A 25,622-nucleotide genomic window follows, 5' to 3' on the forward strand; every position below is an offset into this window, starting at 1 on the left:
AGGATCCTCCAACGTCTCTTTCCACCTCTGATTTCCATTAAACATTAGCTCCGGGGTCTGCGCGCAGCCCCCAACGGGCCAGGAGGCGAGCTTGGACTCTCGGTGGACAGTGGCGGAGGGCCCAGGGCGCACTTCCTGCGGGACGGCGGGAGAGGGCGGAGCTGCCCGCACCCCCCCTCCCCCTCCCCCGCTCTCCCCGCCCCCGCCCCCTCCCCCTCCGGGGGCTGCCGGGCGCCGCGGGGGCGGGGCGGCGAGCGGGCTGGGCGGCGTGGCGGGGCGGGCTGGGCGCCCTGGTTAAGGTGCGAGCGGGTCCGCCGTGGGCTCCGGCGCGCAGCGGAGAGGAGCGGAGCAGTCCGGCCCAGCCCAGCGCAGCCCGGCGCGGGCAGACGCGAGCCGGCGGGTGGCGGTGGCGGTGGCTCCCAGCCCGGCTGGTGCTGGGCCTCCGACCGAGCCGCGGCCGAGCGGGGCCTCGGCCCGGGCTCTGGGGGAGCCCGCGGCGGCGGGCTGCAGGAGGAAGCGGCGGCGGCGCGTCCCGAGCCGTGCGCGCCATGTCGGGCGGGCCCCCCAAGGCCCTGCCGTCCACTGGGCCCCACTCCCTGCGCGACATGCCGCACCCGCTGGCCGGCTCCAGCAGCGAGGAGGCCGTGGGCGGCGACAGCACGCCCAGCCCGGACCTGCTGACGGCCCGCAGCTTCGGCGACAAGGTGGGGCACGCGGGGCTGGGGACTGGGAGGCTCGTTTCGCTCCCGAGGGGGATGAGGGATCTGGAGCCCCGCTGGGCACCGGGCCGCGCCCACCCTGGCGCCCCTTTCCGGGGGACAGGCGTGCCCTCGCCCCAGAGCCTTGGGAAAAAGCATCTCCTCCTTGCCGCCCCCGCGGGGTCGCAGCCTCTGGGGGAGCGGCCAGAGGGAACGGGCTTGCCCGGCTGTGACTGGTCGCGAGGCCAGTGACAGCTGGTGGGGAGGGGTCCCGCCTGCCCGTTGTGGCTGGAGGCGTGTGTGCAGTGCTCAGAGCCTGTGTCCTGGGATGGGGTCCCCGTTCCTCCAGATGCATCTCTGAAGGCTGAGCTGCCGAGTCACTTGTAGCTCCTCCAGTTTGCTGCGACTGTAAAGAAGCAAGAGTTAATGGTTTTCCGTGGTCCTACTGCCAGAGGCTTCTTATCCCCGTCTGTCATGGGGTCAGTGATCTTTGTTTAGGTTTGCTTTGTGCCCTGAGGAGTCACCTGACTCTGACCCCAGCCGGCAGCGGGAGGAGAGTGCCCCGGGGGTTTTCTGTCTGGGGCTCCATTTACCTCTGACTGTCTCCCACGCTGTTTAGGTTTGGCAGAGGCTGGTTTTGTGGCTGAAGGGGAGAAAGGTCGCCCTTTGACCGTTTTTGCGTAGAGGGAGGCTCCTGATTTTCTTAGAGCAGCGTATGACCCTCCTGCTGCTTTGAGAGACAGTGAGGGGTTAGGGGCGGCATCTCCCTTCCCCCCCTTGCCACTTCAGCTGTTGTCAGGACGTGAGCTGTGATTGTATCAGCTCTGCTGTTGCCCCTTAGTCACTAATTGCAGAAATTAGAATTGTTCTCCACACCTGTGATCAGGATTGTCTCCTCTTAGTAAAATACTAAGTGAATGCCTCCTTGTCCCAATACTGAATGGAATCAGGGGACCCAAATTTCTTTCCCCCTTAGATGGGAGGGCATGTGGTACAGTAAAAATGAGTGTGAGTGCACTGAGCAGTCAAATTAACCAGGAAGTGGGACTTGATGTACCTTCCCAAGAGGGTTTGTGAAAGCAAAGAGTGGGGCAAGGTGGGGGGGGGGGAGGAGGCAAAGCATTAGTAGCAAGTAAACTTAAAAAAGCTAATGAAACCAATGGATTGAGCAGCTGGATTGAGCAGCTGGATGTGTGTGTGTGTGTGTGTGTGTGTGTGTGTGTCTTTGTAAGTATTTCTCTTTATTTTATAGAAGATTATAGACTATATGAAGGCTGGAGTCGCTTGGAATACCTTGCCCATATTTGACACTCAATAAGTAATTGTTGAATGAATAATTTGCTTTCTTATGGACAGAGAACTTGGTCCTATGTGCATGTAGGATAGGAATTGAGGTTAAACTTACGATTTTTTTCTCAGGTCCGTGTAGGATAGTGAATTAATTATATATCGCTGTGTAACCAATTACTGCAACATTTAGCATCTGAAAATAGTGTCTGTGGGCCAGAAATCTGCGCAGCTTAAATCTGGGTGGTTCTGACTCACGTCTATCATGAGCTTGCATTCAAACTTTGACTAGGGCTGCAGTCACTGAAGACTGGATTGGGGGTAGGTCCTCTTCCAAGCTCACTCTCTTGGCTCTTGGCAGGCCTTAGTTCCTCTCCATAGGGCTGCTTGATGTGGCAACTTGTTTCACCCAGAGCAAGTGATCCAAGAGATGGAGAGATCCCAAGACTCAAACCACAGTCCTGTGTAATCTAGTCTCGGAAGCGACATATCTCTGCCGTATTCTATTGGTCACGCTGGCCATCACTGGTACAACCTGGGAAGAAGGTATGAATACCAGGAAGCGGGAATCATCGGGGCATCTTGGAAGCTGCCTGCTACAGATGGCTCTTTTAAATATCTGCTTAATGATCCATTCTTGGAGGACACCTGATGCAGAAGTGTGGGCATTTTGCTACTAAGTACTGGGAGGACAAATGCCCTGTATCCCTGAGATCTAGTTGGTGGACAGGAAGTCAAGCCTAAGTCTAATTACTTCTGGCTTCCTTTACAGGGACAGTTCCATGAGAGAGATGGTCTTGAAGGCATTTTTATTAATTATTGAATATTTAATAAGTCTCCTTAGAGCTGCGAGGAGCATCAAAATGACATCACTCCCAAAGGCCTGATTTATAGTTAGCCACTTTTCCTTAGAGAGCAGTATAATTTCTTCCTCTGACTGGGAGTAACATTTTCCTTGAATCTTGGCATACACATATGTTCTCGTAACTCTGGAGAAATTTCTGCAGAGAGAAGCTACCAAGCAACAGAGGTGAATCAGGACCAGTGGAAGGAAGCCTTCCCTTTGCTCTGCTTTCTCTTGCCCAGGAAGTGTGGGGTTCACCAGAGGGGAGGTAGGAGCGTTGAGTGCTATGGTCTGTCTTTGAAAAGAAGCCTGTGTCTTCTTGCCTTTTATAATGGACCTTGGGGTTGTGATCCTGGATGCCTGATTCAGAGTCAGTTCTGGGTCTGGAGAATGAGGGTTTGACAGGCTGCTCGTAGTGCAGGGTTATTATATTATGCAGAGGGGAATTGCTGAGGTGCCATGAACAGGAAAGCCTTTTGTCTCAGTCCAGCAGACACTTCTCAGTGGCCTCTGGGGTTCTGGGAAGGAGGAAAAGACCAAATGTGATGGCCTCTTCATCCACAAAATTGAAAATCATTCAAACCATGGTGTGAAGGGAAGAATCTTTTCTATCTACCAAGGGTTGCTAGGAATTCTTTTGATGCTGGCTAAACTCCCCAGGCCTTCTAGCCCTGTATCTTTCATCTCCACCTGAAATGTAAATACACCACTTGGCCCTTTCTGTGTTTTTTACTTTCACCTGCAAACCACTTTGGGCTTGCTTCTCCCCTGACTCAGCCTCTAACTCCTGTGTACCTCCCAAAACTTAACACCAAGCCCTCTCCAGCCCCACCTGTGGTTAACACCTCTACCCACATCCTCAGTCTCTTCACTGAACTCTTTCACCTACTTCCTGCCCCCTTAAGTCACTGCTTCCCCTGAAGTTTTCAAAATGGAAGTGTCTTTTCCTCTTACACTCCACTTATTTCAGGTTCAGGAGATGCGGGTCTGTAGTGTCCTTTCTCTCTACTGCCTTTTTTTTTTTTTTGGCCATGTTGGGTCTTTGTTGCTGCGTGCGGGCTTTCTCTATTTGCGGCGAGCGGGGGCTACTCTTCATTGTGGTGCGTGTGCTTCTCATTGCAGTGGCTTCTCTTGTTGCGGAGCATGGGCTCTAGGCGCACAGGCTTCAGTAGTTGTGGCATGTGGGCTCAGTAGTTGTGGCGCGCAGGCTCAGTAGTTGTGGTGCATGGGCTTAGTTACTCTGCAGCATGTGGGATCTTCCCAGACCAGGGCTCAAACCCGTGTCCCCTGCATTGGCAGGCGGATTCTGAACCACTGCACCACCAGGGAAGTCCTCTCCACTGCCTTTTAACAATCAAGTGCTGCCCCTTTGAGGCTCATGTCATTGTATTTGCTCACTCAGCAAATATTTGAGGGCCTCCTATGAGCCAGGCACTGTTTTAGGAACTCAGATCCACCAGTTGAAAACCCCTGCCCTCATTGGGTATATTTTAGTAAGTACGTACTATTTTATGTAATAAATGCTGTGAAAGGAAGAAAAAGTGGGGGGGAGAGAGTGTTCAGGATCACTGGCTGAAGGGAGGCGGCTTCAGTTAGACCCTACTGAGAACTTGAGATTTGAGCAAAGACTTGAAGGAGGCGAGGCAGTTGGCGAGTGGATGTCTGGAGGAGTGTCCCGGTGGAAGAAATGGCCAAAGCAGAGGCCTGGCAGCTCCTGCGCGGTGTGACGGGGACTGCCCTAGAAGCCAGTGTGGTTGGGGCAGAGTGAGCAATGGGGAGTCCTTGGCCAAGGGCAGAGAGGGAGGGGGCCAGATGGTCTAGGGCCCAGTAGGCCACTCTGGGAACTTTGGCCTTTATTTTGAGTGCCATTGCAGGGACTTGAGCAGAAGGAGGGTGTGATTTGATTTATGTGTTGAAAGGATCACACAGGCTGTTGAGTTGAGAATCCGTTATTAGACTATTCCACTGAATTAGGTTTCTTTTCCGTCAAAAGGACATAAACCAAGTGCAACCTGGCTGAAGAAAAGAAAAAAATCTATTGGCTTATTTGAAAAGCCCCAGGTATTTTGGTTTCCGGAATGGCTGGAACTAGGTATTCAAATGATGTTGGGAGTCTGTCACTTTTCATCTCTTGGCTCTGCTTTCTCCTTTCTGTGTTAGCTCTATTCTCAAGCCGGTGAAGGGATATAGCTTTGCAACTCCAGCAGAAAGAGAGCACCTCTTTCTTGATAATTCCAGCAAAAGCTCTGGGCTAGTGTCTCCTGGCCCTAAATTGGGTCAGGTGCTGAAGCCAGTCTTTGTAACTCTGACTGCCCAAGGCCTGGACCAGGTCCTTATCTTTGGAGGGTGGAGAAGGGAAGTTTTTGTGTGTATGTTTTAACTGTGAAATATAAATACGTGAAGTATAGAAATGCATCTGTATTAATAAAATGTACCTATACAGTTAAAGGAATAATAAAATGAACACAGACATAAAGTTAAGGCATAGGCTCTTGCTAGTATTTTGGAAGCCCTCTCTGTGCCTGGGGAGGAAGGAGGTGGTTTCCAAAGCAAAGTCAGGATGCTCCTCCTAGAAGGAGGAGGAACGAATGAATGTTGGACGAACATCTGTTGTTTCACAGATGTCCATTACAGACCTTCCACTGCCTTCTTTGCTGTCACTTTGTAACTTCCCTGTTTCTCTTGTTCATTAAAATCTTGAAACCCCCCCAACTAACTGTCTTCTCAAATCATGCCTTTACTTCAGGGGACTCTGTCCAGATCTCGAAAACTATCAGTTTCTTGACCTTTTATCTAGTCACCTTCCCCTTTTTTCCAGTTCAGTTGCCCTCTCCCCCGGCCACATCCCTGCATTATAATACCTACAACTGTTCCTGCCCTGAAATAATGCCACTACATAGCTCTTATCTTGCCGTGCCCTCCTCCCAGTCAGTGAGAACTGCCTACACCTGTACCCTGACCCCTTGTATTCACCTGCCTCCTTTAGATTCCACAGCTTAACTTGTCAGTTGCTCCTGCCACTGTCCTTTACGCAGTTCCCTTGCTCTCCTTCTTTTACATCCAACTTGGGTCATTCCATTTGTTCCTGTCTTTTGCCTGCACCTCAGGTGCGGAGGTACCTTGAGAGTGGCTGCCAGTGTAACCTCACAGCTTCCAATCACAGTCGGGGCCTCAGTGGTGCTGAGCCATCCTTTCTTTCTTTTTTTTTTTTTATGTGGGATCCTAGTTCCCCGACCAGTTGCCCGTGCCCCCTGCATTAGAAGTGCAGAGTCTTAACCACTGGACTGCCAGGGAGGTCCCATGGGCCATCCTTTCTTTCCTCAGAGGCTCCCATTCTGTACTGTAGCTGATCTGAAGCTTTTCTCTGCTCCTCACACCTTCCACCCCCCTACTCCCCCCTCCTGTTCTGCTGATGGCCTCACTTTCTACCTTAGAGAAGATAGAAGCCACTGTAAAAGAACTTCCTTTCACCAAACTCAAAATGTTCAGAATCTGTGGCCGCCCTTTCTTTGCCCTCGGTTGCTAAGGCTGATCCTGGAGTATATGGCCCGCCCCCTCTGGCCTCTTAGAGACCCTGCTGTCACTCCTGTGTCTTCAGACTCTCTATCAACTGGCTCATTCCCATCAAAAAAAATTTTTTTTAATTTTTAAATTGAAGTGTAGTTGATTAACAATGTGTTAGTTTCAGGTGTACAGCAAAGTGATTCAGTTATATATATATATCAGTATAAAACTGAATCACTTTGCTGTACACCTGATATATATATGATATATATAAATATTTCAGATTCTTTCCCCTTGTAAGTTAGTACAAAATACTGAGTATAGTCACTTGTGCTATACAGTAGGTCCTTGTTGGTTATCCACTTTATATATATACTAGTGTGTATTTCGATCCCAACCTAATTTATCCCTCCCCCTGCCCCTTTCCCCTTTGGTAACCATAAGTTTGTTTTCTATGTCTGTGGGTCTGTTTCTGCATTCCCATTACTGTTTCAACATGCTCGAGTTGCTCTCATTTCTAAAACAAACCAAGTAAAGAAAACTGTTGTGATGCTTCCTTCTCCTCCATCTCATGCCCTATTTTCTGACTCTTCTTCACCTTTTGAAAGAAAGGTTTGCTCCTCTTGTCTCTACTTCCTAACCTCTGGCTTACTTCTCAGCCTCCTGCTGTCTGGTTTCTGGCTTTACTACTCAAGGTCCCTCGTGACTTCCTTATTGCTAAATCCAGTAGACGCTTCACATCCTTGTCTTCCCTGACCTCTTGGTAGGTAGCACTTGATCCTGTTGAGTAACCCGCTGCTTGAAACTCTCCTCACTGGGATTTGTGTTTTAGAGCGTGCACTCTGGAGCCAGGTCATCTGGATTTGAATCCCAGCTCCACTACTTACAATCTTTGTGACAGTAAATTATTTAACCTCTCTGAGCCTCGGTTTCCTCCTCTGTGAAAAGGGTGTAACAGAAGTACCTGCATCACAGGGTTGGTATGAAGATCCATTGCGTTCATACTTAGAGTAGTGCCTGATGCATAGTGAGCCTTTAATAACTGTGAGGCGGTGGTGGTGGTTATTCCCTGATACTGACCTCTGCACATTTTCTTTGTACATTTTTGCCTATTCTTTGTCAATTTCAGTATCGGTTGTGGTCTGGTCAGGAAATAAAAACCACTGTAGGTTTTTCAAACCTGAGAGACTTAATACAGGGAATTAGCTACATAGGTGCTGGGAAACATGTGAAGTCAAGCAGAGGACAGGGAGGTAACCCAGAGAGTAGCGATAGCAGGAAACTGCAGTCACCCTCAGGGCTGGGGGGGGTGGTCAGTGGGAGGAGGTGAGATTAGAAGAATCCAGGAGCTTCTGTGGGAACTAGACCATGGCAGGGCTGCTCAACAAGAGCAGGGACCACAGGGGGAGGGAGCCCTGGAGAGGAAGCAGCTAAGGCCAGGGATGCTATCTGAACCAGAGAGGAGGGGTTGGGGTAGGGGAGAAACACCCTGGCTTCTCTCCTCCTCCTGCTTTTGGTCTTTCATCTGTATCATCCATTGGCCCAAATAGCTTCCTTGGTGGACATGTGACCCTAGCAGAGTCAAATAGCCAAACAGAGATTTGCTCAGATGGCTGCTGGGGGAAAGAATCTCTCTTTTTGTTAGATTGTGAGCCTTTGTTTCTTGTGATGTGGAGAGTGCCTGCTTAAGAATGAAACCAGAGAGGAATGTGGAGCTGGAGAAAAAGAGGGGGACAGGCCCTGAAGATCACTTGAATCCCAGATCCACCTGTGCCAGCTGTGCCTGAAGCTGGCACTGCTCCGCAGGCATCCTGGTTACAGGAGGTCATGAATGCCCTTTTGTTTATACTATTCAATTTGATTTGATATGTCACTTGAAACTTAAAAAAAAAAGATCAATACGTCGACCTTAAAATGTTAAGTGAAAATTAAGTTTCACTTCGGGATCGTTAAGAGGAGGGTGCTTAATTCCTATTGGTCAGCCCCACTCTCAGAGTGTATTATCTGCAGATCAGCTTTGGTGGCAGAGGTGTGTTTTCACCAGGTCCCTGAAGTTTGAGGAGGCTTTCAGGTGCCGGGTTGGGAAGGCGTCATGGGCCAGGGGAGCAGCTTGAGCAGAGCTCCTGAGACGGAAAAGACTTGTGCCTGCTGGGGTTGCACTGGGTCGGGTCATGTGTTGGGAGTGGGTTTGGAGAGTCTAGAGGTGGGGATTAGTGAGAGAGGAGGTGGGAAGACACAGCAGGAGGAGGCTGTGACTGTCCCGAATGCTCTGACGTGGAGGTTAGCTTTTATTCTTAGGCAGGAGCCAGCCGTACAGGGTTTTTGAGCAGGGGAATGTGTGATCAGTGCTTGGGACGGGGAGAGACTGGCAGTGAAAGAGGTAAGTTAGAAATGTGTCAGTTTGATTTAGGTTGGAGTTGTTGCCTGGAAGAACAAAGAATAGAACATGTAAAGATGACTAGTTTTGGTACAGTGGGGATGACTGGTTTTCTAGTCTAGGAGACTGGTGCCGACTGGTACCCTCACTGAGAGGGGGAACACAGATTGGGAAGCAAGTGTGAGCAAGTGTAAAGATGACTAGAATGCATCAGTCATCAGTGTGAAGTCAGGAGCTGGGTCAGAGTTTGCCTGAATCCTGCCGTTGAAAGCCCACTCAGACTTCAAGGCTTAGCACACATGCTGCCTCCGGGCAGCTCTTCTGTGTTATATAAATGTGTAACCCCAGCAGATCCAAAGAGAGATGGGAGTGGAAGATGTAGAGGTTGAGGTCAGAATTTAAACGAAGTGAATATTAGCAATCAAATGGAAGGCGGGAGGTTGTAGCAGTTTGTAGTAAGAAGGGTGGTAGCTTGGGGAAAAAGCAGGGTTGAGGGAAGGTCTTTAGGACAGGGGAGAGTTGGGGGTTAGTGGAGGTTACGGGGAAGAAGGCAGATGAGAGTCTCTCAAAATAAGTACATAAATAACAGCTTGGCAAAGGTGCAGTAGTTCATGTATGAGCAATTGGATTTGTTTACTAGATTCTAGAGGGGGTCATATGCTCTCTCCTGTTTGCCTTGCCCCACAGAATTCCTCATTTTGGCTGCCACAGAGCAGGGATCAGGAATTATTGTCTCTGTGTGTGTGTGTGTGTGTGTGTGTGTGTGTGTGTGTGTGTGTGTTGGGGGTAGGAGGAGACAAGGGCAAGAGGCACACTCAGAAAAGGTGTTTCAGGGGTCCTGTTTGAGAAAAGGCACAGAGGCGGGAAAAGCACATGGCATGTTTGGGTGGCAGAGTGCAGGCACTTTCCAAAACTTGAATCTCTTGAGTATCTGCTGCATGCCTGGCTCTGTGCTGGATGCTGGGGACGTTGAGAAAGATAAAAAAAAGCACTCTCTCTCGAGAGGGTCATCGTCCAGTGCAGAAGAGAGACATATATCCAGATGGTTGCAATAGAATATTAAAAATGCTAGATGTATTTACTAGTTCTGAGGCCTTGGGCAAGTTTCTTAACCTTGTAACGCCTCAGTGTCTCCCTAGTTAAATTTTGGATTATTTTGCAGTGGTGTTCTGAAGATTAAATGAGTGGGGTTTTTTTTTTTTATGTTTATTTATTTATTTGGCTGCGCCAGGTCTTAGTTGCGGCACATGGGATCTTCGTTGCCATGTGTGGGATCTTTCAGTTGCGGCATGCAGGATCTAGTTCCCTGACCAGGGATCGGACCTGGGCCCCCTGCGTTGGGAGCACGGAGTCTTAGCCCCTGGACCACCAGGGAAGTCCCTTAAATGAGTGTTTAGAATAGTGTCGGGCACACGGTAAGTACTATGAAAATGCTAGGTGTTGTTATTACCTTAGAAGCAATCACTGGGACCTCTGGGAGCCTGTACAGAACACGTACCTCGGTCATCCCCACCCCATTGAGGGACCTGGGGTCTTCAAACAGCAGCCCTTGTCAGTCATTGGTTGAGCGCCCCACGGATGGGGTGTTTGGGCATTAATTCCCAAGCACTTTCCAGCCTGCCCCATGGGTGGGCGAAGCAGGTTGAGCAGCCGGGGGAGCAGTCGGGCCAAGAAGTGCGGGCGCTGGCGGTTGGAAGTCAGGCCAGTGGGCACTGAACTGGCCAGTGAGAGGGGATAGGTGGACACCCATGACATCTGCACGGTTATTATGGAGATAACATGTAGGGAGTGGGGCAAGGAGTGACCCTGCTCAGGAGGGTGGTGGCTTTTCCAAAGGAGATGATATTTGAGCCGGAGAGTGAAGAAGTAGATATTTCCCAAATGGACAGAGGCAGGAGGAGTAACTAGAGCAGAAGACCCAGCCTGTGCCAAAGCTTGGCAGTGTCAGTTTGCAGGTGTGGAGGGTGAGGGGAGGCAGTTTCACAGGGACTTTGACCTCCTGGATTCAGGGGTGTACTGGTCAGGAGTCTTGTTTGCGAACAATAGGAATCTTACTCACACTACTTTAAGCAATACCATACGCACATACCATAAAATCCACCTTTTAAAAACATACAATGTAGTGATTTTTAGTATAATCACAAGATTGTACAACTGCCACCATTATCTAATTCCAGAGGATTTTTGTCAACCCAAAAAGACACTTCATACTCATTAGGAGACGCTCCGTTTTCCCCACTCCCAGCCCCTGGCAATCACTAATCTGCTTTTGCTGTCTATGAATTTGCCTATTCTGGATATTTCATAAAAATGGAATCATAGAATATGTGACCTTTTGTGTCTGGCTCCTTGCACTTATCCTAACTTTTTTTTTAAAATTAATTTATTTTTGGCTGTGTTGGGTTTTCATTGCTGCGTGCGGGCTTTCTCTAGTTGTGGCGAGCGGGGGCCACTCTTCGTTGCGGTGCGCAGGCTTCTCATCGCGGTGGCTTCTCTTGTTGCAGAGCACAGGCTCTAGGCACGCAGGCTTCAATAGTTGTGGCTCGTGGGCTCTCAAGCGCAGGCTAAATAGTTGTGGAGCACGGGCTTAGTTGGTCTGCGGCACGTGGGATCTTCCTGGACTGGGATCGAACCCGTGTCCCTTGCATTGGCAGGCGGATTCTCAACCACTGCACCACCAGGGAAGTCCCAGGATATTCTTTTTTAAAACTGAAAAATATTCCATTGTATGTATATACCACTTTTTTAAAAATCAGTTATCAATTGATGGACGTTTAGGTTGCTTCTACCTCTTGGCTATTGTGACTAATGCTGCAGTGGACATGGATGTGCAAATATCTCTCCGAGATCCTGTTTTCAATTTTTTTGGACATATGTACCCAAATGTTTATATATAAAAACTGGACCATATGGTAATTCTATTTTTAAATTTTTGAGGAACTTCCATACTGTTTTCTTCAGTGACTGCACCATTTTACAGTCGCACCAACAGCGCACAAGGATTCCAATTTCTCTGCCTCTTCACCAATGCTTGTTATTTTCTATTCTTTTGATAGTGGCCATCCTAATGGGTATGAGGTTATATCTCATTGTGGTTTTGATTTGCGTTTCTCTGATGATTAGGGATGCTGAGCATCTTTTCATATGCTTGTTGGCTATTTGTATATCGTCTTTGGAGAAATGTCTATTCAAGTCCTTTGCTCATTTTAAAATCAGATTATTTGATTTTTTTATTGTTGAGTTGTAGGAGTTCTTTTTATATTCTGGATATTAACCCCTTTATCAGATATATGATTTGCAAATGTTTTGTCCCATTCCATAGTTTACCTTTTAACTCTCTTGATTGTGTCCTTTGCACAAAAGTTTTTAAGTTTGATGTAGTCCCATTTGTCTATTTTTGCTTTCGTTGCCTGTGTTTTTAGTGTCATATCCAAGAAATCACTGCCAAGTCCAGTGTCATGAAGCTTTTCCCCCTATGTTTTCTTCTAGAAGTTTTATAGTTTTGGGTCTTAGGCTTAGGTCTTTAATCCATTTTGAGTTAATTTTTGTATATGGTGTAAGATGAGGGTCCAATTTCATTCTTCTGCATGTGGATATCCAATTTTCCCAGTATTACTTGCTGAAAAGACTGTTCTTTACCCTTTGAGGGTGTATATACTTTTTTTTAAAATTTTATTTATTTATTTGTTTGTTTTGGCTGTGTCGGGTCTTCGTTGCTGTGTGCGGGCTTTCTCTAGTTGCGGTGAGCAGGGGCTACTCTTCGTTGTGGTACATGGGCTTCTCATTGCAGGAGAAGCAGTTGGCTCAGCAGTTGCGGTATGCAGGCCCTAGAGCATGCGGGCTCAGTAGTTGTGGTTCGTGGGCTCTTGAGCTCAGGCTCAGTAGTTGTGGCATACGGGCTTCGTTGCTCCGCAGCATATGGGATCTTGCCGGACCAGGGATTGAACCTGTGTCCCCTGCATTGGCAGGCAGATTCTTAACCACTTCACCAGAGGGAAGTCCCGAGGGTGTATATACTTTTAAATCTAATTTCTAACTAGAATCGATAAACCATATTAATACTTGAAGTGCTAACATGAATTTTGTACATGTGTTTGAGTGACTTCTGTGTACTATGTGCTGTGTGAGGCATTATGTTCCTTGGGAGTTAAGATATCTACATTTTGGAAATAACATTAGCCTGGGACAGGTCAGGTCTCAGACATTCCAGGTGAAAGATGTCTTACTGTAATTAGAATAAAAATAGTTGTGAAATAGTTGTTGTATTGCAAAAATGGAAACCTAGACCTTCTTTTGGGCTATTTAATTAGAGCAGAGGTATGTTCTAAGGAAGTGGCCTTATTATCATCTTGCTGCATCAGCATCTGTGCTGCAAAAATGTAATATAGCAGGCTTTTTCTGCACTGTCCGGTCCAGTAAATCTTGTTTATTTCATGACTTGCATCAGCAATTGTGAAGGATACTTGGACTTTTTTTTCATTTCTCAAAGATTTATATGAGCCTCTCTGTGCCATGCTCAGGAGATACACAGATGAACAGATGGCCTTACCTTTTAGCTACCCAAGGTCCAGGAGGAGAGACAAAGAAATACAAGTGAGTCATTGCTGTTTAACATGATGACAGGGGTATGTGCAGGATGCCATGGGGGTAATCAGAGTGATTTATTAGCGTTAAAGACAGTTTTGAGTGAAGCACTTTGGAAGGAGGTCTTGGGTTACCTGTTATAGGTGACAGTGGTCAATGTTGGGATATGAGTGAGAATTTGAATTTGAATCCAAGATTGGCCATGTAATTTGTGGGACCCAGTACAAAATTAAAATTCTTATCCCCCTGTTAAAAAAAATTATTAAGAATTTCATGATAGTGACAGCAGAGCATTGAACCCAGTATGGAACCCTTCTGAGTACAGGATCCTCGTGAAGCTGGCCCTGAGTATATCCTTTGGAGGTACTGGTTTCCAGGTCCTGTTAATATCACCTCTTACCCATCTTGGTGTTCTGGGTCAGGACTGCTGCCATCCTGAGGGTGTGTTGCAGTGAGTTGGGGTCCCCAAGGCTTGCTTCTCCAGTCTGGTTGACTGTGGGGCTTGCCTGGAACACTCCATCTGCTGTCAACATTCTAACATCTTAACAAGGTCTCCTGTATGCCCAGCCTTTCATGTTTAACATACGCTTGGGACTGTTGTCATTTCCCTAACTGTTGCTTCTCTTCTCTTTTCCTTTTGTTCTGATTTCTTCCCCTTCGAGGGTGTCCAGCATATGCCCCCTCAGTTATCCTCACCTTTACCCAGAGATAATAGTAACGTGTGTTCACAAGATCCTTGTGAACCTTTAGGGAGCACTTCCTTTGGTTGGGAACTGTACTGCATCATCTTGAAGCACTCCCCGAAGTTACTGTCTCCTCCTTTGGCAGCTGAGGAAATGTAGGCTTTGAAATGTGAAGTAACTTGTTCAAGGTCACGGAGCTAGATGAGAGTGGGGCTGGGATTTGAACTAGGGTTTGTTCGACTTTAGAGCCCACTCTCTTCACCACCACCACTGCTGCAAATTGGCATCCTTTTCCAAACCTGCTTCCCACTTTTTCTAGTGCTTACATGCATTAGACACTGTAGGTTGCATTTCTTATGCAAAGCACAGTTTCAGGCCAAGGGAAATGAAACCAGCCCCTTCTGTATCTTAGCCTGTGTTTCTTCCCTCATCTCAGTTTGTGGTTTTTTTCCGCCTCTTACTCCTCACTGTAACCAGTCTCCCTTGTGAGAGAAGTTTCCCAAGGCTTGCTGCCTTCTGCCTGCTCACTCTCCCGTCACTGCCAGGCTCCTTGGATGAGCGGTCTTTGTGCACCGCTTCCATCTGCCTTGCCATCTGCCTCCTCTTGCCTCAGCATCGAGCCCCCACGGGCCAGGTCCTGCCTCTACCACTCACAGCTCGCGGAGAACTGCAGTGGCTGTTTTTCTGCTGTAGCATCCCAGGCCTTTAGAGCTGCAGAGGACTTGGTGGTCACACCCTCCAAGACCCTCTTTTTACAATGGAGGAAACTGTGGCCCAGGGAGAGAATTGATTTATCAGATCAGGGTAACCCAGCTAGTTTGTGGCAGAGCTGAGGTTAGGACCCAGGTTTCCAGACCTTTGGTTCAGTGCTCATTTTCCTTGATTGGCATCATTAACCAACTTCCTCTCAATGCTTTTTTCCCTGTCTTTTTTCTCAGGGTCTTACTCTGTTCCCTGCTATATTCCCCAGCCCAGTGCCTGGCACATAGCAGATGCTTCATTCACTGAATGAATTGTTTCTCTCCTCTCTTGGCCCTCCCGTGGTCTGCCCCTGCTTCTCTGGACTCTCCCCTTTTTTTTTTCCTGAGCTCTTAACTGTGAGCCCACCCAGCCGTGGTTCCTGGCCTTTGCTAGTTCCTTATGTACCATCTCTGGATGGACTTTACTACTGCAGCAGGGCTTAGGATTCCCACATCTTCATTTCTTGCTTTAAACCCATCTTTCCAAGTATTTCTGTGTTTCTTGTTTTTAGCACCTTATAATCACTCCATGGTGAGAGTATTTAAAAACCATGCCTTTCTTCACCTCCCCTTTTAAATATCCTACTTTTGTATATAACATCACTGTTCTTTAATGTCTGTCTTCATTTCCATTGTCATTGTGAATATCCTAATCAAGATGTATGATTATCTAACTGGTTTTCCTGCTTTGAGTCAGTCAGGTCCCTCCTCCCCAATCTATTTTTTTTTTAATTTATTTTTTATGGCTGTGTTGGGTCTTCGTTTCTGTGCGAGGGCTTTCTCTAGTTGCGGCAAGTGGGGGCCACTCTTCATCGCGGTGTGCGGGCCTCTCACTATCGTGGCCTCTCTTGTTGCGGAGCACAGGCTCCAGACGCGCAGGCTCAGTAATTGTGGCTCACGGGCCTAGTTGCTCCGCGGCATGTGGGATCTTCCCAGACCAGGGCTCGAACCCGTGACCCCTGCATTGGCAGGCAGATTCTCAACCACTGCGCCACCAGGGAAGCCCCCCAATCTATTTTATTCTGAACACTGTAGCCAGAATTCACCTTCCTAAAATATTGTATGTGTCATTCCCCTCTTTGGAAACCTGCAGCAAGACCTTCCCTTTGGAGACCTTTCCATTGCTTACACAGTAATGGTCTGAGTCCTTAGCCTGGCCTTCTGTGATCAGGTACCTATTTACCTCTCTGATCCTCTCCTAGGAAGTTATGTCCCTGCCAAAGGATTTTACTCATGAGCTGCCTGGCATGTCATGTGAATTCTTGCTTGCCCACCTTTGCTGAGCTTTTGTCCTCTGTGTGCCTTTCCAGCTGCCCCCTGCTATTGCCATAGACCTTTGCTATTCAAGGTGTGGTCCATGGACCAGTGGCATTAGCATCACCTGGGAGCTTGTTGGAAATACAGAATCTCAGGCCTAATTCCAGACCTACTGAATCAGAATATGCATTTTGACGTGATCCCTAAGTCATTGTATGCGCATTAAAAATAGAGAAGCACTGTTTTAGAACAAGGTTATTGAGCTTAGCTAAGCACTCCCATCATCTGAGGACCTGTTAGAGGATGCTGATGCCTGGGGCCCACCTCAAGAAATTTGGATCTAATGAATCTAGGATGGCCCAGGGAGCAGTATTTTGTAAAAATGCTTTTCCAGGTAATTCTAATGTGCAGCCAAGGTGGAGATCAGTTGCCTTAGAAGCATTCTCTGATTCACTCAAGGGGAATGTGCCATCAGACATGTATATCTCCTACACTTTGCTGTAAACTCCTTGAGGGCAGGGGCTCTATCTGATTGCTTATTGCTGTAATGTCAGTGTACGAACAAAGCCTAGGATAGGGTGGGTACCCAAATATTTGCTGAGTCAGTAAATGGACATGAGCTAAATGACATGTACAAGAGTATTTGTTGCAATATTAGTTTTAATGGCAAAAGATAAGAAGGAACCTAAATATCTATCAGTGGGGAGCTAGTTTTATAACTAGGGTCATTTAAAAAATGTAGTATTAAAAAGAATATGGCAGCCCCTATATATACTGATATGAAATAATGGCAAGATATAGTAAGTAAAAGAAGAAAAAGTACAAGCCGTGTGTAGTCTGCTATCATTTGTAAGTGTGTGTGTGTAAGAGTACAGGTGTGAATGTGTACACTAGCCTTGGAAGGATGCACCATTGCCTCTCAAAAGGGTAATTTTCTGACCCGTTGAGAATGTAGTCTTCCTTCCTTGGAGACTCTGACCAAATTAGAGAGAAAGAGCCCTCGTTCTCTCTCCCTAATTTGATTAGTAATAGTTGATAATTGATGAAAAAGGAAAAAGTTGACTAACTAACCCCTAACTCCAATTAAATTTCAAATAGGCAAACAAGAAAAATGGGGCTGTCACTTGTAGTCCTGTGGGGTGGGATGTGTATGTTGTCCCTGCCTGGAAACTGAGTCATAACCACTCAAAACCTAAAGAGGACAGAGCTAAACTGTTACTGAGGGGCTAGAAGAGAGAATGCTCTTCTGTAGTCTTCAATCTGTTCTGATCAAATACAGGTGAATACTGGCTCAGAGTGAGCTTTTACCCTTTTCTCCTGATAGTCAGTCAATATTTTGAACTATCTGTTTTTCCCGAGTTAAGAATTAAGAAATTCTTTTCTTTCCTGGTTCAAGTCACTGAGGAGGGGCAAGACCTTCCCTTGTTTCACCAGTTGGCCAGACTTCGTCCAACCCTCATTTCATGCTCTTGCCTCTGCCCTCCCTGACCTTTAAAGGGCTGCCGTGGACCTTGCCTGTCTCCGTGAAAGAGAATGAGGTGTTTTCAGCCCAGTGACATCAGCTCTTCTTCCTCCCAGTTTTCTTCATGGCAATCCTTATCCTGGTGAGGGGTTCTGGGCTTCATTGCAGCTTCTTAGAGAGAGGGACGGCCGACTTTCAAACACGTGGACATGGAAGATGTGGTGTTAGGAGGTGGTTTTGTTAGGGGTAGACTGACACCTCTTTCTAAGACGGTGCAGTTGACTTGAGTCTTTCGGTGTAACCAAATTCTCCTCCCCTGGTCTACTGGGAGGCTTGACACATTATTGTAGGTATCTGTGGAGCTTTTTGAGTAACCTAGGTAGTCTTTTATATAGTATTTTAGACCGGACTGTTCAGACTTTTAGATTGAATGAGATCCAAATTTGGGGCTAACATGTGCATCTACAGATTTCTAAGCAAATCTCAAGTGCCGAGGTTTGAGCAAAATGGTCACCTCTCCACTTTCAACTTGACTCTGAAGAAGAAGGTAGCCACTGTTTTTTGTTTTTCCTCAAATCATTCTTCTCTTGGACATGTGAGTGGAAAAGGGTAACATTTATTAAAGACACATCGCAGTGTTCCAAGATTATAAGTTGTGGAAGCAGTGTTTGCATTTTACATAAACCAGTTTTGGTATCACACAGGTGAGTATGTTTTCAGGTGTTGACCTTGGCAGGTTGGCTACTTATTTAAAGCCAAGAAAATTACGACACTGTCCATTTTAAACTTTCTTTGTGGTTAAATTATGATGAAACTGATAGAAAAGTCTTGCTGTTGACTTACTCATGAGTCAAGGAAACTTCATGTATTATATAGGTTTATGATATTGCAGGAAATGGGTAGAGAATCTGTCCATCATGAGAAACAATGTTGCCAGCAGCAGAAGGAATAAAGTTTATTTGCTCCCTCTGGTTCCAAATCAAGGAAGTACACTATGTAAAGTAATTTAGAACTGCTACCTTAGAGAGGTTAATGTTGTAGGTTTGAAGCAGACACAGCTGAGTAGGAAAAAATGGAGCTTTCAGACTCAGCCAAGGGAGTCCTAATACAGTCACTTACTGGCTGGGCAGTCACTTACCTGCCCTGAACCTCTGTTATCCTGTCAATAAAATGGGAATTCTAGTAGTACCTACCTAATAAGGTTGTTCTGATAACTTAATGAGATTATGCATAGTAGGCCCCAAAAGCTGTTCTCATAACTGATTCTCATAACTGATCTGAACAACATATTTTAGATGACTACGAAGATTCCTTGCCTGTTTTTGATAGGTACCGATGGTAGGCATAGGTGCATCATGTGGTGTGTTAACATTCAGAACATAGTAGATGAAAGAAAGGAAAAATGCTTCCTAGAATATAGCAAGGTTGTATAGTTAAGGATTTTTATAAGACTGAACAGAAAAAGGAAGAGGAAACAGACCCAGTTCTGCAGAAAGAGTCCATAAATTGTGGGAAAGAAAATCTTGAGTTAACTCTAGGCTTATTTTCTACAGTTCAAGGCCAGATTATTGATAGCTTTAACAAAAATAAACAGGCCACAATAAACATTCACAATCATGTTATATTTACATTACCGTTGATCTGATTATTACCATGATTTGATTATGGTAGATATTTTCACTTCCTCTCCTTTATTGCATTTTCATTTTATTTGAGTAAGCGTAAATTACTCTTGGCTCATTCAACACGATGCTATAAAAGGAAAAGAGGAATCTTTCTGATATGTGAGCTATATACCTTAAAAAGAAAGGTCTGTTTCAACTGGCAAGAAAACAGAATTCCCTCCCAAAGGAAGTAGATGAGAGGAACCAGACCTAATCAGGAAGCTCATATTCCATTCATTTATTCATCAAATATTTATCAAGTGCCCGGCACTGTTCTAGGTGCTTCTAGCTAAATCCCTTTTGGACAGACCATTGCATTTCGGGACTGTTCAGGTTCCAGTTTCTCTTCCCTTGCCCCAAGATTAAAAGATAAAGTTCTAAAATAAAAATTACTGTTGTTTGCAGTTTCTTATTGCCAGTATATAGGGAAGCTATTTATTTTTGTAATGTTATCATGCATTAGCCACCTTACTGAATTCCTAACACGTTTTGAATAATTTTTCAGTTATTTTCTACTTAGAAATCCAGAGAATCATATATTTTGCAACTCACTGCTTCTTTTCAAAAATGTATGTTTTTTTTCATTTTATTGCATTGGCCAAGACCTATGGAAATTCTTAAAATATTGAGAGCATTCTTGTTCCTTGTTGAAGGGAATATATTGAGTATTTTCTTATTAGATATGTTTGCTGTTGTTTTCTTGTCAAAGTTTTTTTTTTTTATTCATAGTTTACTAATTTAAAAAAATTTAAGAATGGAATTCAGGTTTAATAAAATGCCTTCTCAGCATCTATGGAAATTATCATTTAATTAAATTAATTTCTTAATACTGAACCATACTTACATTTATACTTAGGATAAGTCCTACTTAGTCTTGGGTTCAGTTTTATGTGGAATTTTAGTTTTAGTCTTTATTTTCTGTTTATTATGCTTTTTTTTTTTTCTCATTTTCTCCATTTCCTGACTCTGGTTACACTGATCAGGTGTGCTTTGTTCAATTTTATTTTCCTCCAATTTCTATTTCCTATTTCTATTTGACTAACGTTTATAATTATACTTTTCTACCATAGTCAAGATTTAATTAGTATCTGTAACTTTCTCCAGAACAAGGAGAGACCTTGGGCTTGCTTTACTTCCCCTTCTAGGTTTTAGTGAAATTATTGAGTTTTGAGTTCCTGATTGTGATCAGTCTTTTTTTTTTTTTTTTTAATTAATGCCCCTTCTATGTTATGAATTCTTTTTTTAAACAGTTGAGTCAAATTTCACAGTAACATCAACTCTCCCTTAAACTAATGCTTTCTTTCTTGAACAAATCTTTATTCTGATTTATTTTTCAGCGTGCTGCATTATGTCTGAGAGTAACTTAAGGAAAAAAACACAACCACCCTGGATGGTATACATTATATAACAACACCTGAGTTTATATATTATTGTGTGAGTGTATAAAGTATATATTATTCTTTTCTTGTCTGGTAATTTGGCTGAGGTATTTCCCCTTGAGACATATATGGAGATTGCCCCATTGCCTTCTTTTCCGCTTTAAAAACGTTTAAGAAGTTTAAAGCATTGTTGAAAATTAACTTATTGGGGTGTAATTTATATAAAATAACTGTGTCATTTAAGTGTGTGATTCAGTGAATTTCGGCAACAAGAGAGAGGTTGTATACACCTGTGAAACCACTCTCACAATCCAGATACAGAACATCACCTACAAAAGTTTTCATGCACTTTTGTAGTCCATACTTTCCTCCACCGTTGGCCTAGGCAATCACTAATCTACTTTCTGTCACTATGTTAGTTTGCATTTTCTAGAATTTTGTATAATTGGAATCATAAAATATATATTCTTTGTGTCTAGTTTCTTTCACTCAACATTTTTATTGTTGCTATATCCATAGTTTGTTCTTTTTAAAAAAATATTGAATATATTCATTCATTCAATGAATGAATATATCACCATTTGTTTGTCTGTTCACTCATTAATGAACATGTAGGTTGTTCCCAGCTTTGGGCTATTACAAATTAAGCTACTACACTGAACAAAGGAGAGTAAACTAAACTTAAAGCAAGCAGAGGAAGGAAATAAAGATTAGAGTGGAAATTAATGGAATAGAGGATAGAAAAACAATAGAGAAAATTAATAGGACCAAAATTTTGTTCTTTGAAAAAATCAAAATTGACAGACCTTTAGCTGAATCGACCAAGAAAAGAGAAGATTAGAATTACTAAAATCAGAAATGAAAGAGTAGACATTACTGACCTTACAGAAATAATGAAGGGTTATAAAGGAATACTGCAAACAATTCTGTCAGTAAATTGTGTGACTTAGATGGAATGGACAAATTCTTAGACACAAATAAAGCTGCTGTGAACATTCATGTACATGTCTTTAGTTGACATGTTTTCATTTCTCTTGGGTAAATACCGAATAGTGGAGTTGCAGTATACGAGAGTTCTAGTAGCTCCACATCTTTGCCAAGACTTGGTATTGTTTGATCAATTCTAGTGGATGTGTAGTAGTATCTCATTGTGGTTTTAATTTTCTTTTACATGGTTACTAATGATGTTGAACCTATATTCGCATGCTAATTGCCTATTTGTATATCTTTTGTGAAGTATCTTCAAATCTTTTGCCTATTTTTATTGGGTTGTTTTTCTTACTGAGATATATACATATCTGTCTATATATTGAATGTAATATCTATACTGAATTACTTATATATTCTTCAGTAAGGTGAAAAAATCACTTTATTTAGGTATGATTGACATATAAAAAGCTGTATATGTTTAATGTATACAACTTGATGAGTTTGGAGATAAGTATACATCTTTTGAAACCATCACCACAGTCTGTGCCATAAACATATCCATCACGTCCAAAAGTTTCCTCCTACCTGCTTTATATTATTATTACTAATATCATTACAATTTGTGATAAGATGTACCCTCTTAGCAAAACTTAAAGTACTGTATACGATACAGTATTGTTAACTATGGACCCTGTGCTATATACATTAGATCTCTAGGACTTACTCATTTTGCACAATTGAAACTTTGTACCCTTTGACTAATACCCCCCCAAACCATCTTCCCCTTCCCCATCCCCTGGCAATCACCTTTGTACACTTTGCTTCTATGAAATGGACTATTTTAGATTCTTCAGATAAGTGGAATCATGCAGTATTTGTCGTTTTGTGACTGGCTTATTTCACTTCGCATAATGTCCTCCACGTTCATCCATGTTGCAAACGGCAGAATTTTCTGTTTTAAGGCCGAATAACATTCCACTGTATGTATATACCACATATATCCTTATTAAGAGTTTTTGATATATTCTGGATACAAGTGCTCATCAGATATATGTATTGTATTTTCTCCCATTCTGTGGCTTGTCTTTTTTACTTAAATTTTTGAGTGTGTGTGTGTGCGTGCGTGAGAGAGAGAGAGATTGAAAATTTTTTGGTGTTTGGTGTGGCCAGTGCATTCACATGGCACAAAATTCAGAAGATACAAAATTTTATCCGGTGAAAAGTCTCCCATTTGTCCAGCCCCATCATTTCCCTTTCTCTGGCAGCAGGTTTCCCTCCCCAGAAGCAACCAGTGTTACCAGTTTCTGGAGAAACTTTCTAGAGGTAGATGTTAAGCATAAATATGAAAGTGCATACGTGTAATTCTTTTAAAAGTCAAATGTCAGCATACCGTACGCAGAGTCTTGTACCTTGCTGTACACTTAGTCATAGATCTTGGAGATCATTCCATATGGTACATAAAGTTCTTCCTCCCTCTCCCCTCCCTTTTCCTCCACTCCCTTCCGTTTTTTTTAATGACCCTCTAGTATTCCTTTGTTTCTGTTAGTTCAGTGCCTACAGTCCCAGATGAGAAGTCTGTGCCAGTGATTCTTTTTCTTCTGTACCCAATCTTCCACATATCCCTAGAGTTTTCTTCTTAAATTGAGAAATTTACCAGCCTGCTTGTATTTAGGTATATATTTTTCTTAGGTATTTCTGCTTTAAACCCTTTCAATTTTACCACTTTGTCTACATCCTTTTTTATTCTTCTCTTTTTTAGGAGAAAGGACTTGTGGATATTTGGATTTTAATCTCTCCTTTTTGGGTCTTCACTTTTTCTGGGCTCCTTTTATCAGGTTATATTTTCATTCTTTATGTTGAGAGAATTCCTTGATTTGATCTTCTGAATGATGGATTTATTTTTAATTTCATTCCATTCCACTATTTCTACTTTTCTATTTAATTTAAATTTAATCTCACTTATGTTTGTTTTAGCAATCATGTTTTTGGACCTGCTTTCAGATTGTGATGTCCAAGATGGTGATCCTGGCTTAGGGCAGGAGCTGACCACCTTCAGACGGGAGTGCACTGACCTTCTGGTCTGCACAAGTGGGCTGCTGCTTCTGCCCTCTTGGGGAGGCACATGCTGTCGCCCGCCCCCAAGTAATGAGACTTGCTCTTGGGCCTCCTCTGGGGCGTGTATTTGCGTGGCCATGCGTACCTGTGTTTGCGTATAAACATGTACATATGTGCGCATAAGCAGCTCACAGACTCTGCAGTCAGCCTTTGCCTGGCTGCAGTGGTTAGGGTTGGAATGGGATGCGGTAAGAAGAGAATGGAGAGTAGATCCTTGGAATTGCTCTTGGGCAGGCTTCCTGTGTGTGCGCTTGGCTGATAACAGGACAATAGGCTGGGTGGACCCTTCTTAATTGAGGAAGTGGGGAAAGGGTTGCCCTGCAGTTGGAGAACTTCACAGCTGATCCCAAAATACCCTTCCTCTTTTCTTTCTTCAAGCTGCACTAGAAACTCAGCATTCCACAACCCTTTCCTCACCCGACCCGCCAGCTCAGTGCCCGCTTCTGTTCTCAGTCACTCACTTCTGAGTGGGGGGTTTTGTCAGACCCTTCCCATGTCCAGCATTTCCCACTGTGGCCCAATTAGGTTTTGGTTTCTCAACTCTGGCTAAATTTGATTTTTCTGTAAATTTGATCCTGTCACATCTCTTCCAGAAATTTTGCAAAAAAAAAAAAAAATTTTTTTTTTTTTGACTGATGGCATCCATCCCCATTTTCCGGATTTAAAAAATAGATTATCGTTTAAAAAATATATATATATATTTATTTATTTGGCTGCTCCGGGTCTTAGTTGTGGCACTCAGGATCTTCATTGTCACATGCGGGATCTTTAGTGGCGACACGCGGGATCTTTAATGTGGCATGTAGAATCTAGTTCCCTGACCAGGGATCGAACCCGGGCCCCCTGCATTGGGAGTGCGGAGTCTTAGCCACTGGACCACCAGGGAAGTCCCTAAAAATAGATTTATTCTTAATTTTATATTTCCTTTGTCATTTCTGTGGAATTTGGAGGAACACGAGAGTCAAGCCCAGGGCTCAGCCCATCCCCACTGTGGACGTAGTGGATTTCATTATTTTTCACTGGCAGGGATGTAACGGCTTCTTCCACCAGTTTCTTTGTTCCCCTTCCACATAATTTCAGTAAGAGCAGCAGCTATTAAATTGAGTGCTATGTGCCGTATCTCATGTCAGAGCTGATTTAATTGTTCTTTCGCTTTGTACCCGCTCTGTACCAGGTGGACATTGTTTTGGTTATGCACTGCTGCTTAACAAACCACCCCAAAATGATAGGTTAAAATACACATTTATTCTTATCCCTCGTGGCTCTATGAGTTGCCTGGCCTCAGCTATATGGTTCTTGCTTGGAGTCTCTCATGTGGTCATCTGAAGGCTCAACTGCGCTGGGTGCCTAAGTTGACTTGTGGCTGGCAGTTGACTCAAGTGACATCTCCATGTGGCTTGGGCTGCTCAAGGCAGGCTGGATGGGCTCCTGGAGGACGCATCCCAAGAATGCGCATCCCAAGAGACAGGAAGTGGAAGCTACTGGGCCATGTGAGGGCTGAGCCCAGAAAAGGCACAGCATCAGTTCTGCCGTATTCTTTTGTTCAAAGCATTCATAGGGCCTGCCCAGATTCAAAAGGGGGGACTGATAGACTCCATCTCATGATGGCGGAAGCGGCCAGGGCACATTGCAGATAAACATGTGGGATGGGAGATACCGTTATGGCCATCCTTTAAAATATATGAACTGACACAGATGCCAGGCTGCAGATACAACGATAACCGATCCCAGGACCACAGATCCTGAGACCTTACGGGGCAGAGGCAGGTACATAAACAGGCAATAACAGCGCAGATGATGAGTGTTTTGAGAGGACCAGGCACGGGGGCATGATGAGAGCAGGGTGGGGGATATCTAACCCAGACTGGGCAAGTGCTGGCATGGATGGGAGGTCAGTGGAGAAAGAAGGCATCTTAGTGGAGATATCTTTGGAGCTGAGTCTTGGAGCACAAGGGGACATTAGCTAGGTGAACAAGGAGGGAGGAGGCATCCCAGGGAGAGGAAGCATATCTCTCTGAGATGTGGTAGGCTGTGTGAGAGCTCATGGCAGTCTGGGGGAATTGCTGGTAGACTGAGGACTGGCAAGTAATTGGGTGCT

At 44.7% G+C, this 25,622-nt stretch overlaps 1 protein-coding gene across 1 annotated transcript in view; it reads left to right on the forward strand.

Annotated features, from left to right (window-relative positions):
- Positions 1–324: 324 nt before the first annotated feature.
- Positions 325–25,622, forward strand: part of SNX30 (sorting nexin family member 30) — a 116,007-nt gene continuing 90,709 nt past the window's right edge. The window contains exon 1 of the mRNA XM_059925337.1: positions 325–704. Within this exon, the coding sequence (XP_059781320.1) occupies positions 549–704 (156 nt within the window). The 5' untranslated portion in view covers positions 325–548. The remainder of the gene's footprint in view (positions 705–25,622) is intronic.

The sequence above is a fragment of the Balaenoptera ricei genome, chromosome 6, assembly GCF_028023285.1.
Source record: "Balaenoptera ricei isolate mBalRic1 chromosome 6, mBalRic1.hap2, whole genome shotgun sequence".
NCBI lineage: Eukaryota > Metazoa > Chordata > Mammalia > Artiodactyla > Balaenopteridae > Balaenoptera > Balaenoptera ricei.